Source organism: Phymastichus coffea, unplaced genomic scaffold (genome assembly GCF_024137745.1).
Source record: "Phymastichus coffea isolate CEN01 unplaced genomic scaffold, Cenicafe_Pcof_1.1 PCOF00082, whole genome shotgun sequence".
Lineage (NCBI taxonomy): Eukaryota > Metazoa > Arthropoda > Insecta > Hymenoptera > Eulophidae > Phymastichus > Phymastichus coffea.
The window spans coordinates 1,009,103-1,025,614 of record NW_026706893.1 but is presented as its reverse complement, the minus strand read 5'-3'; the positions used below and the strand labels follow the sequence as shown (position 1 = coordinate 1,025,614).

At 39.1% G+C, this 16,512-nt stretch overlaps 1 protein-coding gene across 1 annotated transcript in view; it reads right to left on the bottom strand.

Moving 5' to 3' along the window:
• The window catches only part of LOC131668663 (KH domain-containing RNA-binding protein QKI-like), a 62,965-nt gene that overhangs the window by 15,609 nt on the left and 30,844 nt on the right, over positions 1–16,512 (bottom strand). Inside the window, exon 2 of the mRNA XM_058943020.1 lies at positions 129–277. Within this exon, the coding sequence (XP_058799003.1) occupies positions 129–277 (149 nt within the window). The remainder of the gene's footprint in view (positions 1–128; positions 278–16,512) is intronic.

Here is a 16,512-nt window from a genome sequence, read left to right as displayed (position 1 = left end):
TTTTGTTGTAGAATTGACAAAATTTTAAACAGATTCACCAAAACTAAAACAATATTGTATTTTAGACACACTTTTTGATAACCTTTTATTTTTTTAAGTAAATCCAAAGATTTACATAAAAAGCTTACCTTTGGATGGTCTCGAACGGGGACTTGCACCCTTACGGCTACTTTTATTGGCTTATCCCTTGTAATGTCTACCATTCTCCTTTCACCACCTTCGTAACTGCCGTTGCCCCTTGAACCCAGTCGACCACCTCCCCCACCGCCATTTGAATCTGCAATAATAATTGTAAAATTAGTACTCATTTTTCTTGTAGAATACATGAAAAAATTTTTAAATTAAAAGGATTCTATTCGTATTTTATTACAAAAATGTTGGTGAAAAAAATAACACGTAACAGTTTTCCAACAGAATCCGAACGTTTGTTTTTGTTTTAAAATAATTGATAAAAATATTGGATCCGAATGGTTTCTAAAATGATTTTGACAAAAAAACTATGTTTTCTTCTAGCTAAATTAGATAATAGCTATCTTATCAAGTGATATTTTTAGAACATCCATCATTCCATTAAAATAATGTGTTCGTCGAGTTTAATGAAAATAGATGAGGAATGAAGTGACAGATAAAATGCAAAAGAGCAGTGGGCTTAGCAAGGTTCAGCAGAATGAGCAAACTCCGAAAAAAAGCCAAGAAAAATAAAGGAAGAAACAGACGTGCAGCGCAACAGCAATGAAATTCATCATAAACACGAATCTAATGAAGAGCACGTATAAGCCTCTTGCGCGCGAACAATGGGGATAGACAAGCAAAACTAAGTCCCGCGCGAGCGTGCGGCAACGTTGCTCTGTAAACGCAGCTAGTGAATGGAGTCATCCGGTTATCGAGCAAAAAGAATGGATATGCTACGCCGTTGCTACGACGGATTCGGGAGAAAAAGCGAATTAGCCGCGTCATTAGCGTTTTGCGCGGCCGCGATTCTCTCTCGTCAGCGCGTCATCATCATTATCGCCGTCAGCTAGACCCGCCCAAGCTGACTTGGAGCCCTTTCCGCGAGCAGGCGGAGGCTTTGTTGCGCAAGGATAAAAGGAGCCGGGCGCGAACGGCTAATTTCTCATTGTCGTCGCCTCCTTGGCTTTTCTTCGCGCGACGCTTGTAACAATGGCCTCACGCGGGATTTCGCTCTGCTGTGTAGTCAGCCTCCCCTTTCCCTCGTTATCCTCCCTGAAAATCAGGCTACTTTGCGAGAATAAAGCGCAGCCAGGGTTTATCGTTCGTTTCTCATTTTTATACGATGCTCTCGTGTGCAATTATGCGCGTGAAAGCGCGCCCATTCGCCGACGATACGATAATACACGAATGCAATGCGATGAAAACAAGCGATGATTGTTTTCGATTCGACGACACACTGTTTCCCGCGCGCGCGTTCATTTTCGTTATTTGAAATTCAGCGTTAATTGAGTTTCCGCTTGACTACTCCATCCTCCCCCCATTCGGGCTATTGTCTTTTTGTTCAATCTCTTATAACTTTTATTGAAACACTGTGCTACGATTTCAGAAGTATTATCAGAATGACAATTTTTATATTGACATAATTAGTTTAACATTTTGTTAATCTCTTATGCAACAACGAAACTTTCAAATGAAAATTCCAACAACAATAATATCAGATATAATGTTTTTGCTATAATTGTCAAAATATATGTATTTTATCATACAATGTACGTTAGTATTTTCAATTTCCTTTAAAAGACTAAAAAAGAAATGTTATATACATCGGTTACCGCAATACTGCTTTCAAGTAAGATTATACAATTTTTAATTACTGTTAGTAGGTAATCTTCCATGCTGTTTATTTTGATAATTAGTAACATTTTTTAAATTCATAAGTTTTTTTTAAATATATAACCATTACATAAAATTAATTAATACTATTTTAGATAGCATCTGACATTGGAGATTCTAGAAAAGTAATACAGCATTTATCACTCCATGGCCATGAGAGTACATAAAGATTTCCATGAAATAGGAAATATTAATCTCATATTGTAGAACAATTAATTATAAACATTATGGTGATTTTTGAACTAGTTTTGCAACGAGAACAATTTTTGGTACATGAAATTAGAATATATTCAGTAAAATTAAAGTACGAAACTTTCAACAAGTTAAAAAATAATTACAAAATATTTCACTAAGTTGTTTTAATTTTTCTACTTGAAAGTTCTGTAAGCAAACTTTAATTAACATAATTAAAATCCTTTATAGAGAGAGTCTTATGGCCATCTTTCTACATCTACCTATATAGGCCAAAAAGTTCCTGGCACAGTATTACTCTTTAAAACGCAAAATCCTTATGTCTCAGTACCAAATATCCAGAATACATACAAAAGTTTCTAAGGTATAATGTTAATGAGCACACTAAAAGTCAATTCATCATTTCAAAGTCAGTCATGATAAAACGAAATATTGAATATTTTTTATAAGTACGAATACAAAATTTAGAACAAAAGTAGTGCAAGATCGTATCGTACTACTTTATTAACTTAGCCAATATGTACTCAACTGATTTTATTAGGTTACATCAAAAAATGTTATAACATCAGGTACCATATATGACGTGCACATTTTTTTTTACGCCAATATTTCTAAAATTAGATGATTTGAATTTTACCTTATTTTTATTGTGACATATTTTATAGTTTATTAGTACGTTTACCAAAACAATTTTTTCTTTAACTTTATAAAGGAATATAACATATTGCTTCGTACTATAACGATTTAATATGAGTCACGATTTTGTATCTATTTTATCTTTTGCTTTTGTTCACAATCGCTTTAAAAACAATTTCACGTAAAGTTATCAGAATATCCAGTATTTTGACTATATTTTATCTAAAAATTGTAAATTCAGATAGCATAGTGTATAACTTAACGAAATCTACAAAAGTAAAATAATATGCTTGCTTTATAATTTTTACTTGTTGCGTAACTCTTTGATTAAAAAATTTATGTACTCCTAACTTAAGATAACTGAATGAATGATCGAAAGTATGTCGATCTTTTAAGATCTTATTAATGTGAATCGTGTGTCTTGTAAGAAATGTGAGTATTCCGTGAATGACAATATTATTTTTGGATAAATTGACAGAAAATGGTGACATTTAAACCCAAAAAGACTGGTTTGATGTTTTCTTATTGCCTGTCTATTTATTTTTAAATAATTAGAAAATCGCGTCCTTATTGTCAAGGCAATAACTTTTTCAATTATCTGAATAAATTAACATTCGAACGTTGACTTTAATTTTAACAACATTCACTCGAGTGATGAAAGTATCGTGTAATATTCATCTACGTTACAGTAAAATAATGAGTATCACAGTTTCTATTCATTAGTAGATAACATTTAGATGAATAATAAATAATCAATGTACGTGAATTTTCAATCACTTACAAATTTATCATTTGCATTATTGTAATTACATCTTTGCGTACTTTTTCATTTTTGATAAAATGCTTATGCGTGCATGCATTCAGGATTGGTATGTTAAAAAGCAATCACTTACGTTCATCATAGAACGTTATGGCCATTTATTTTCTAATGTACACTGTGATATTACATGGTCTGCGAATCCATTACTGTGTCGTAATTAAAAATTTGATTTGATTATGGAATTTTGTTCTAAAAAAATTTAAACTTGTTTGTATTATAATGAAATTGTACATATTGTACTGTAATATTAATTGAATATTCAAAACTGCACGGACTTTCAACTGCATTGACTATTGATAGTGGTTGAAAATTGCTTCATTGGCGCAATTTCATACAGGCAAGTGAACGTAGAAAATGCATTACCCTGCTCCAATGAACTGAAACTTCACTTTTAGTGTGTTACAGCGGAAAATTAATACGCGCAGATTGTTAAAATTTGGAAGCGAATAACGCACGTGATAGCAAAAGGAGTAGGTCGATTTTGAATGTCGCTACTTTGAAATATCGAAAAGGATACGAGAAAGAGAATCGATGACGAGAGAAAGAGAAGCAACAAGGGAAAGCAAAGCGAAGGAAGTTCTTATGAAGATTAATGAAAGTGCAAAATAATCGGCTTTAAATTGTCATCAAGCTGCAGAGAGTTTAAGTAGCCGGTGATATAGCTTGTGCAGGATGAAAGGCTAGGTCTTTGGCTGTGCTACTCCATGGGCTCTCGGTGTCGTGCTCTTAGTGCCTCTTGCGCTTCTGTGCCGGCTAACGCAATATTATTAATTGCGAATACGTGTAACACGAGGGCACGTGGAGTGTTGGCTCTCTGATGGAGTAGCACGGGGGCCTCAATTTTCATTGGATTTGATTAGAGAGCAGGTGAAGCCGCGCTCTGGCAATAAAGGACCAAAGTTAAAATAGCCTATCTCCCTGGCTGCTTTTTTTCCTCTCTCTCTCTCTCTCTCGTCGGCGAGTGGACAATTTTTGCCGTACTATTACACTCGTCGCTGATCGATGCTTGATCGAGCCTCGCTACGTACAAAGCAAACTGTTTCGCGACAAAAAAGGACTCGGTCTTGTTCGCTTTGAGCAGCAGCGCCAGCAGCCTGCAGCCCTCTACTGCCGCTGTCGCGTCGATGTCATTGTGAAAGGGGAAGCTGAAGAGCCAAACTGATGGCCCATTGACGTGAATGCAGGAAATCATTGTTTCTGCTTCAATGCGGACACACGCGCGCACCCCTTATACTGTTTGCCACTCTTTTCACTATTATTTTTCCCTCGGCCTTGTTGTCACTCCCATTTTTTTTTCCAATTTTGTTTCAGGCAAAAAATTTAACAATCGCCAATTATTAAATTCGCATTTCGCAATCAAAAGTACAAACGCTGCGCTAAATGGGAAAACTAGCGTGCATATGTAATGATAATGTTTCAATTGGCATTTACAATGCTCACGTAGTGTGGCTATTTTTTTACCGGAAAAAAAATTGTTCAATTATTTATTTGACCAGATGGTATATTTTCGTAATGAGATATAATTGATTGACCGACGATGGCTTGGCTCAAAAATATTCCAACAAGATGAAATTTTTTTATCGGAAAATTTTCATTCGTGCATGCGAAATCGTTTATTAAGTGGAAGCCCGCGCGTATATGTATAAATCATGCGTATGTATCTTTTAGCTTTCAGAGAGAGAGAGAGAGAGAGAGAGAGAGAGAGGAGAGAGAGAGAAAGGGGCTATGCTATACCCAAGGTGGAACTCTGTCGGAGCATAGTTTATATATTTAAACTGTTACCACACGCTTAGCGATCTCTTCATTTTCCAATTACATACTGCTCAGCTTCTACTTTCGTTTTGTTTGGCATCGTATAGTACTACTCAAGCTTGCGCCAACTCCTTTATTTGGATTCCCCAAGCGCGCTATTTCTATTTTCGTAGAACACCATATAAGTCCGAATTTATGATTTAGCCACCACCAGTTTGTGGGTTTCCATTTCTAAATCTAAGCTTTCTTCTTCTTTATTTAGTTGTTTCTTTTCGTACCACATTAACTTTATAGTGAATTGTGCGAAATAACATTTTTTCCAAATAATCAGTATTATAATGAATATTCAGAAATAACAAATGGCTACGTCGAAATCAACACACAATGAGATCATTTTATTCAATTGTGTAATTCGAACTCCATTTGAAAGAGCTTAACAGTAGTACATGTACAGTGGCGAAGCATTTGTATTTTATAATAAATTGTAAAAGGACTCACAATTTCATGTTATATAATACCGCAGCATTTGTTGTGTCCACTAAGGTAATTGTAAATATATATTATTTGAATGATAATTTTGTCTTTGGTAGTAAAAAAGTAGATAATCTAGCTTGATAATAAGTTTAAATAAGACTTCTTAAAACTATTATACAACAATAGAAAAAGAAATCGGTTGAAATTAGTAACGAACCGGAAATAAAGGTATGGATATAGCTGGCGTATACTATAATATTCAAAAGATATATTTGACAAACCATACTGAAGAAGAAATTAATATATCAATATATTACCATTAAGAGAGAGAGAGAGAGAGAGAGAGAGAGAGAGAGAGAGAGAGAGAGAGAGAGAGAGATTGAGTGATTGTTTGATCCTTTACTTGATCTATGACAAAATACAATAAAACAGTTAAATTACAGAATTTGGTCAAGGACTTATCACAACATTGAAGGTATCGCGCAAAGACTTTCTCAGTCAATAGCATATCATAAAAATAAAATAAAAAGTCGCAAGGATATGTCAAATATATAAATATAATCAGAGAAAATCTAGACCAGATATTTTTACTGTTCAGCGTGACTAGTACAATTGATTTCAGTTTATAAACAGAAATAGTAGTTGTGCAGTCAACATAAAAATAAACACGCGTAGTACGCAATACAAATAAAAAATTAAGCCATTCGTGCAAGTCAGACGTAAGGGTCTAGGGCAAGAATGTTTCGTTGCACACCATCCCTGAAGGCAGCAAGCGACGGCAAATGATGAAGAGAGGATGGAAGGGAGTTCCATAGACGAGCACCAGAGACTTGATTGGATCCGGACCTAGTCTCAGTTTTCATCCTGAGAATGTTTAGCTCCGGCTTCCCCCCCTCCCATCAGGGAAGCCAGGCTTACATGCAGAGAAGAAGTTTGCTAAATACTTGGACTCCCCCATTAGAGTTATTTTGCATATCAGTAGGGCAATAAAATAGTTTCTGCGAGAATCAGAGCGAAGTCAGCTCAGCCATTTTTTGTAGAGGGTAACGTGCTTATTTCTTTTAATACCAAAAATATACCGAATATAGGAGTTGCTAAGTCTCTCCAGTCTAATTTGTTGCTCCTGATACACATCCAAAGACACCACCATGCAATAATCCAGATGCGGCTGGATAAGAGACTCCACTAATCTTCCGCGCAGTGTTAACATGGTGCAAAGCCTTATAAAGCGCAAACTATACAGCACTTTATTGACCTTTTTTGTGATTTGGTCAATGTGCTGTTTCTACGTTCATTTGCTGTACAGTGTGACACCAAAGCTAACAACTTTATTGCTGAAGGCAACGAAGACCCCACCCTGTACCTAAACCTCTGACAACCCTATACCTTTGATGGTATTAATGTTTCTTTGCGAGAGAGAGATAGAGACAGTGAGAGAGAGAGAGAGAGAGAGAGAGAGAGAGAAATTTTCATAGTAGATTAACGATATTGAATCTCGCGATGCGACATCAAAAACTCATGGCCTGATTACATTCTCGTCGTGGGCTCTGTACTGTCGGGGGCGCGCATGAATTTATCGGTCGTAGACCGTGAAATATATGACATATCGTAGCAGTGGCTCACAAGGGGCTTTACTTAAGCCAAGTCTCCGGAAATAAGGAAAGTTCGGAGGGAAAAGAGCGAAAAATCCCCTTCCTGCATCAAACTAGACCGAAGAAGCTCTACAGGAGTAGCAACCATTTTTAATATATGCAGTCATTATACAGTCATATTTTACATGGCGCTTTTCCCTCGTAATTTCTTATCAATTAAAATTTCAGTTGTCATAGACGTCGCAGAGTTGATCGGGTCGGCACAGCAGCAGCTGCTGCTGAATAACGAATTCACGTGTGGAACTTTGCGGGCGAAAGTACAATAGTCGGACGTACAGAGTAGCGAGCAAGCTGGCAAGTTTGCCGAAGCTGGGGAGGACCGGATCGAGTATAAATTTTGGAGGAACGGACGTAGGTGCTCAGCTGGCCGTGGCTTCGTTAATCCCTCAACAAATTATGCAGCACTTATATTGGACGCGCATCGCGCGCTCGCGGTGCGCAATTAACGACTCGGCCAAACCTGCTCTATCGGGCCTTAACCAACACCAAGTATGCGCCTCTTCGTGCGATTGTACTCGGCGACATGTGAACAAGAGCGGCGAGAGAACGCGAGCACTAAGACGACCAAACTAAATCCTCGCGACTGAAATCAGATATTCTCTCTCGCTCTGACTCTCTGGAGTTCCATTTTGTGGTTAAATCACGGCTTCGACGATTGTCATTACCTTCGTTTGCTGTTCGTTTTCTACCGTGCAAGCACGCATTCGTTGAAAAAATATAGAGCCTCGCACGTTATGAAAGTTAAATTGGAGTGTGCACACGCCTTGTTTTAACTGTTGTTATTTGTCGTCGCAGGCTCCTGCAGCGTCCGTATTTGTTGTTTTTTCCTCTCCTCCCTCCTTCTCTCCCTCTCTCTCTCTCTCTCTCTCTCTGGCTTTCGCACGCTTCAAGAATTTCCACAGGAGTACACTTCCAATTGCTACTGCTGGACGGTCGTGTGCGTCGTTACGTTCAAGCGCTCGTGACGAAACAATGTCAAATATTGAAACTTGCCGGCGCACAAAGCGCGTACGTACGTACAGATACTTGCACACGGCGCACGTCTCGCTGCTCTTTACTTCTCGAGATTTCTCACAAATGTTTGAGAGCCAATTAATTTTGCGATTCTGTGTGAAAGTCGATGAAGTAGTTTTCGCGATAGACGTATTCAAACCAAATCTCCGTCATTAACACTTTCTCACGGAACAACTAGCATCCTTCAATTGGTTTGTACGGCAGTCACGAGAGAATGAATAACAAGCTAATTTCATGAATAATTCAATGCACTCGAGTGAGAGAAAGTCGGCAATGCTGAATCTGAATAACGATTGAAGTGCACCAGGACAATCGCAGGTACGAAACAGTGGAAGAATACTAGTGTCATTGAGAGGCGAGTAGAAAATAAAGGGACAAACAGATAAACAAATCCTATAGAAAGAATAATGGGTCAGTCGGTAAGGATAAAGAATTGTCGAGCGAGTTGCCGCTGCACTCCCTTAGGAATGATCGCGTTCGTTCTCTACAGCCAAGAGAAGGCTCCAACGCTCAGAGCTCTGCGTAACCTCGTAAGCTTTACTTCCCCCTTCCATTAATTTCTTTGCCACGCTTCATTCACATCCTCCGAATAACGCTCGCACGTATACATACGTATATACATTGGATGATTTGGGTGCGACGATTAACGCCACGAATAATTATTTGACGCCTACTTGATTACTATTTAGCCACGCGTTGGGCGAGGTTTTATGAGAAAAAAATGTAGAAAAAGAGTGTTGTATTTTCACGATATAACACCTGTTTATTTAAATTACACAATGTTCCTGAATACATCAGGAAGAAATCAATTTTTCGTAGGCACAAACGCAAAAGACAACTTGGATAAGTCTGCCGTTGCAACTCTCTCCCTTTTACAACTAAGCTCCACGCTCCACTAGTAGCGGCCGGCACCAAACCTGGGCCTTTCGAGTTTCCTCACTCGTGTTTCTCCAGCCAGCAGATCACCACCATAACAACCCTGACTCGACCCCTCCGGTTGTCAGCGTGCTCGGGTAGACTCTCACGACAGAAGCCTCCTCTTCCGTAATGGGGTGTCGCAACCTCGGAAAAGATCCATAGATGCCACAGGTATCCACCTGCGCACATATAAGCGGCGGGCAAGAGCGTTGGATCGGCGACCGAGATCACTTTGTCTTGTCCTAAACGATGTCGCATCAAGGGTTGCAGGTGTTTCCTGTCATCACACTTGCGCACATTAGCACATGCTCGCATACGCAGACAAACATTGAACTCGCTCATTACAATTATTTATCAAAGTCGTAGCATAAACTTCGCCTTTTTTTAATATCTACGCAAACTTAAATATTATCCTGGGCTTAGATCTACTCAGATCGAACACGCTTGTTTTAATTTTTCCTATACAATATTCTTATACTTCGTGAACTTGGATACGGCGTAATTGGGATTTTCCATTTGCAGATCAACATTTGAAGCTTTCTCTGATTTCGGTTTAATTATTTTATCTTCAATAGCGCACCTCCAGTTTCACGAGCATTTCAAGTAGAACGCTTTATCCTTACGATTGCCACTTGACTCATTAACCCTTCTTTCCTCGTAAATATTTCCGAAAAAAAAGAATCAAACGTACTTCATCATTATTTATCTTACTTGTTGCGTACTCGAAAAAAGAGAGAAACTTCAGATTATCGATAAATCGTATTTTTTTTTGCAAACGAGTCTCGAGTTTTGACTGATCGTTCAGCGAGCTTTATGCGTTCCATTTGTTAGCTATTGGAACACGAGCAGTGTTATACATATAGGGTGGCATTCAGAATTCAAAGATATCGTTAGACTAGCAATCGATGTATTGCGAGGCCAGTAGTAACAATATACGAGTGAAATTTTCGCCTAGAGATGGTTCTCTCGAGTTCCAGTCGAGGGTCGTAATGGATAAGGACCATTCGGCCGAGGGTCATGAGCACGTCGATTATAGACTCAGCTATGTCTGCTGCGCGATCGAGAGATTGCACGCAATTTGATGGATATACACCGATATAGCGAGCTTTCAATTTAATCAAACCTCGCGCGAAAATACTATCTCTCGTTTTCTCCAATTCCGTAGCGCTGCTTCGTTCATAGTCCTCTATACAATTACCGACTATCGATACCTTATTGTCTATTCACCTCAAAGTTTTTCTTACTTCGAAAAAGGCTGTTAGTTGCTATGTATGCTTCCTCGGATGACAAAATATTGCGTCAACTTGTCATTATATAGGATCAAAAGCATATAAGAACTTATTTGGCAGAATACGTGGATGAATCAAACGTATATTCCACGAATGCACATAAAAAAATGACTTTATTTTCTTCCTGTGGTCATGGCTTCTAATAGAAAATATGTAATGAAACTGGCGATTAAGTAATTTCTATTATTATGCATTGTTCGCAAGTTCTAGATCTAATAGAAAAACTATGAGCCAAGCATATAATAAAGAAACAAAACAAGTATAAAAAAAATATAAAATTTAAGACTTTTTCTTCAAGGAAACAAATGGCATCAGTTGATCTTAGAAGTGAAAACGACGGAGTTTGTAACGCTCGAATGGTTTCCAAATAAATCGACGAAGTAATTTTTTTTCTTTTTTATATCTGTCGAGTGTTTCGTTACTGTAAAAACGCGATTATTCAATAGATTTATTCTCTATACATTAATTAAACGCGTTATTTTTTTTAAAAACATTAATCAATCTTTCAGCTGTTTGACTTTCTAATATTAATATTGTTTCAATGATAATTTGACCTTATTACATTTGAAACGAAAGTCGACACAATTGCATGAGCTTTGTACTCGGTATTGATTCAAAATCCCATTGCACAGTAACGATACGAAATGTGCGAATATTGTTCTGGATCAATATTAATGTTCGTGGCAATGTACCTCCGATTAATTCAGCACGGTACGACTTTTGGCTAGTGTCCGGAATTTTGACATACATCGTTCTCCTCATTTCTATTTATATGCACTTCTGCCAGTCATAAAATATATTATCGAAAATTTTCTGTCGACCACGGATTCGGTTCAATTGTTCATTCAATATATATGCCTTTCATACTGCGAAATGGCCACTTGAAAAAGGATCCTATAACTCTAAGCGTTTGAACAATCCTTCGAAGATATAAAACGTACTTTTTGCTGTTGAAGTTTAACCATATAAAGCCGCGATCGCGCAATAAAATGTGAGCTCCTATTTTGATTTTACTATTACAGCCCGTGCTTTTGTGAATAGCGAACTGTTTGTTTTGCCGTCTTATCTCGTTTATCTGCGTTAGGTGATTTTATACTTACGACTGAGCGATAATAGTTTATGCTATGATGTTTATTAAACAGCAGAAGGTTATTTTTTCATTAAATTAATCACCAGTTTCGTGTAATTATTGTTCGAGTACATTTTTAATTTGTTATCAAAGTAGACCGATCGAGAATAAGTGAAATTCATTTATCATTGAAACCGTTACAAAAATATAGTAAATTTGGCAATATACCAATATACCTAGTGCTGTATATTCACTAAATCACTGCATGAATGTAAACTTAGTTTGCATAAACGTATACATACGTATGCTGAACATCGGTATTTGATTGTATTCAACTCTGATATCCAATTTTATGGAGGCTATTCAAGTGAGCACCACATATCAAAGACACGCGAAAGATCAAAATATTCATTACAGAAACTTTTACTTGATATGTATTTCGTGTGTAATTCCTTACAAAAATCGTGTTGGAATAACGAATAAAAAATTATGATTACAGAAACTCATAAATCATCAAATTAAAAAGCACTTTTAATGACTGTTGACATTATATATAAAGAATGTGATAAAAATAGTAATAATAATAGCGGAAGACAATAAAATTTGCGAGTGCAACGAAATCATATTAATAATGCAAGAGTGATCGCTTGATTGATGCAAGCCGATTATGGATTATAAGCTAGACATACTTCTAACGTATTTACGATTTACTTTAATCCGACACGTATAATTTCTTTTTATTTAGATACACTTTTTCATTTGGATTGCTGAATATGACGTCAAATTTCGGGGTATAAATACACTTCGTTTTGCTACAAGCCATTCATTGTCTAAATTTTGATGTGAGTACAAAATAACTAAAGAAAATGGAATTTAATGACAGTGTTTTTTACGTTTGTGACTTGGCTTAACTTCATTCTCTGTAACAGTTAAGCAATTTTTTACTTATTTGTTCACGTATGAGTTATTTAAATATTGGTTTTTGTGTTGTCGTTTAAATTGTGATTATAAATAGTTACATATTATTTATAAAAATAGTGTATCTACATGATTACACCCACTTCTTCAATTAAACTAATTAACGCGAGCAGCCCGAAAGGGTGAAATTACAACATAATAAAAAATAACGAAGGGTAACTTTGTCCGATCAGTTGGTGTCTATTATGTTTTTGCATAATCTCGAAGTGCAGAGAACACAATGAGCACGTGTCGACCCAATACAGGTCTCGGCGGCAGGGAATGAACTCGTGCAAAATTTTCGGCAAATTTCAGCTTCACTGGCTTCGCGCCGTGTCGCCGTCACACGACAGGCCAGGCTTCATCAGCGTTTCCCGACCGAGTTTCATCTAGCAGCCGGGCAAAATATCATCAGGCAGAATATATAAAGAAAAAAATCCCGTCAAAAACAATCCGTGCGTACACGTTGATATTTCATGTATTGAGGCGCATTGGACTTTTGACTGATAACACCCGGACTTCAATGACAGTTCGTTGGCCGGTCAACATGTGCACGACGATACGCGCATTCTTACGCAGTCTCGATTTGGCAAGTTAGGGTGTATATCTAATGTACATTGATATTTAATTCGAGGAGGATAAGCTTGATTCACGCAACAGCCATTAAAGTAAGTTCAGATGATGTATGCGCAGATGATGTACCGCGCCGCAGGAGAGACAGCTGCGGATCTTGTGTGTAACCTCTGCACGTGGCATTTTGGTTGCCTCAAACAGAGCTTCTTGCATGCGCGCTGCAATTCGCCTCGACTCGCACTTTGCTGTAACTTACTGCACGAGGTCTGGTCTTGCAACGCCGGTCTAAAAGCGCGCGAGCTCTCGCCCCGCGGGTACCGCGAGTACACGTATCTAGTTAGCATAAAAAATGCAAAAATAAAGAAAACTACAGGAGCGATGGCGAGGCATACGATAATAAGTTTTACGTTTTTTAAGGCTCTCGGCTTCATTGCTTGAAAGTGATTTTGACTTTAGCTCGTACAAAGCGAACGTAGATGGCAGCAGTAATGCGTCTTCAATTAAAACGTGAACTTTTTCAAATTTTTCTCGTGCTCGCTCCTCCAGTTCGGGATAAAAAGGAAACGACGATAGGTTGATATATTGCACGCTCGGACGCAAGGAAAGCGAGACAAGAAAAATACGCGCGAGGGCGCTGGGAAGAGAAATTGTCGCGGGCGCGTGACACGCGGAAGCCTAGCTCGCACGTCGGAAGTTTCAGGTGTGCGGCAATGGATGTAACTTTTGCCAGTTGAGCATAGCGCGCGGCGGCGACGACCGCCGCGATCCTAACGTAACGCCAGTTGAGCGGCGTTGGCAGATGTTAATGAGATTCGGTTGGCCGCTCGCGCAACTCACGCGCTCGACCACCTCTACTGCGAATCGCGTAATATATTTATTTCTCTCGCTTTCTCTCCCTCTCTCGCTCTCTCTTTCTTCCGGCAGTTTGCTTTTATCGAGCTTAGGTCACGCTTGCCACCGAGTAAGAAACTGAAGCTTCGGAGAAGAATCGCGCGAGGGAAAGTTGCGTCAATTGTTTGCGCTCTGTCAGTGTTGCGGCCGCTCCTTGATCACTTATGTTGCTCGTCCGAGTAAGTCTCTCGTCGTGCCTTGTTTTGCCAGCTAATAAGCTAAAGCATCGGCTCGATTTAGCAAATGGAAAATTCGTGCTGGATATGACAGAAGTTTTCACGTTAATAGGATTACGGGCGGATCTCAGTGCGAGCAATCGAACACGAAATTTTGGAAAACAATTCCCCGAGACAGCATATGTACGTTCCGAAATTTCATTGCCGACTTGACGGGGTGCAATCGTTCTTGCAATTTACGCTTCGTTTCACTCTCTTTACCCTCGCGAGAGAACGAGCGACTGCACTGACCAAAGAGAATTGAGAAACGTCAGGGAAAATGGCTTTAAGTAACTTGATTTGCTGGACCTTCGATCAGCCCGGGCAGAATAGTTCAGCTGACCGAAAAATCAAGAGCTCTACGGTAAAAGCAGCCACTTCTGCCCGCGAAAGCATGCTATATTACTCGTCCGATGACTTTGCTTCATTGTTCTCTAGTGTAACAACGCAATGTTTGCTTATGTGCGTATCCGATCAACATCTGTCATGCCACTGTCATGTCATTCTTCTTATATTTTTCAGTTTTTTAGTTGCGCTTATCAATCTATTCATCGATCACATTTGTAATATTTTTAAAACCTTCTGTTTCAAAACGAAAAACGGAATAAGAGATTTTTAGAAATACGTTTCCCAAGGGAAGTCGTCTGCTCATTCAGGGAATAATGGAAAGAAAAGGATTACTAGGAAGGAAATTTTATAGTCGTTGGTGCAAGAAGTGCTTTTCAAATATAATGGAGTGAAGATAAATTCGAAAGATAAGGTGATCGTTATGGTGGAGGAAAGTTTATTAGAATTTATTGAAACTATTATCATTTTTTAAATTAGATGATACCTAAAATCGATATTTCTCTGAAATCTTTTTGGCTGCAAAGCCAAAAAGATATTACACGTTGATTGATCAGAATAAAATACATATAAATATAAGTGTCATGTTACGTGAAAGACATTGATCCATATTTCAGTGTAGCCAGCCAACAGTGAAATTGATTAATAAATCCAGATACACGTGTTTGGAGCTTAGTACAATTATGTAACGTTGATTGGGGTTAAGTGGTGATAATCAATGTTCGGAGCGGCTAATTGTAATTAGCGGAGCTGCTTAACTCTACGCGATAGACAACACAGTTTAGCGACGGAGCGTGGATCGAAGTTGCATACCGCGACTTTCATAAATTTAGCTATTTCATTGTATAATTCGTGACTGATTGAAGCAAAGCTATTTAACGTTATTCATTTGGAATGCTATTGATCTGTTACAAAGCTGCAGCACGTTCACACTTATGGTGCGATTTACCAATTGCATTTCAATTGATTTAGAGTTGGAATTCAAATCACATCTGTTACGATAATTGCCTTCTGAAAGCCAATTAATTGATCTGGAACAACGTACGATTGGTTTCGCGCCATTGAAATCGTTAATTTTTTATCGATCCACAGCTCACTTCGCACATATTACGCACATTACGTTATCACGCAAGCTCGACAATATACATTTTTCATTGCGTTGCAGTGGACCTTTATTACTTAAAATTGAAATGGCGGCGATGCGTACGAGCTGCTCACGTACGTTTTCGCGCAAAGGCCGTACTTCCGGCGTCGAGGGGCCATTTGTTAATTACCATCGACGCAGGTACGTGGCTGGGCGCTTGCAAAAAGGGGCGCGCGATTAGCAAATTGTTGAGCGCTCGCAGGTGAGACTGGCCTCTGCCTAGGCCACTGGGCCGCGAGCGTTCGCGCGCCGTTAATCCGGATAGTGGCGCCGGCTTATTGCATCGGCGAGCTGCTCGACTTGCGGCCGAGCGAAATAAGAAAAGGCAAGGCGAAAGGGTGGCAAATACGCGGCGCGCGCGACAATTAATTGCGCGGCCCGCGTGAGAGCTAAATGCGTGCACGCCTCGGCGCGGCTTTCCGAAGCGTGAAAATAGACGCTCTCTCGCGGAAAACCGGAGCAATAATAGACAGCGGCGTCGACGCCGCCCCGAGGCGCGTCGCGCGCGCCGGCAAAAGAAAAATCACGACCGCCTTGGCCGCCGAGGCGAGCGAGCTGAAAAATTACGGACGCCCTTCGAGCCATTCAAGCCGCGCGCCGACAGCTTTCAGCAATAAAAGCGAGAACCGACTTGCCTACATGGATTCCCTTTGTATTTTATTGAACGTCGCTCGCGCGGCAAGAGCAAGAGGATGCGTTGTGCGGCTTGCGTCTCGCTTCGACTGA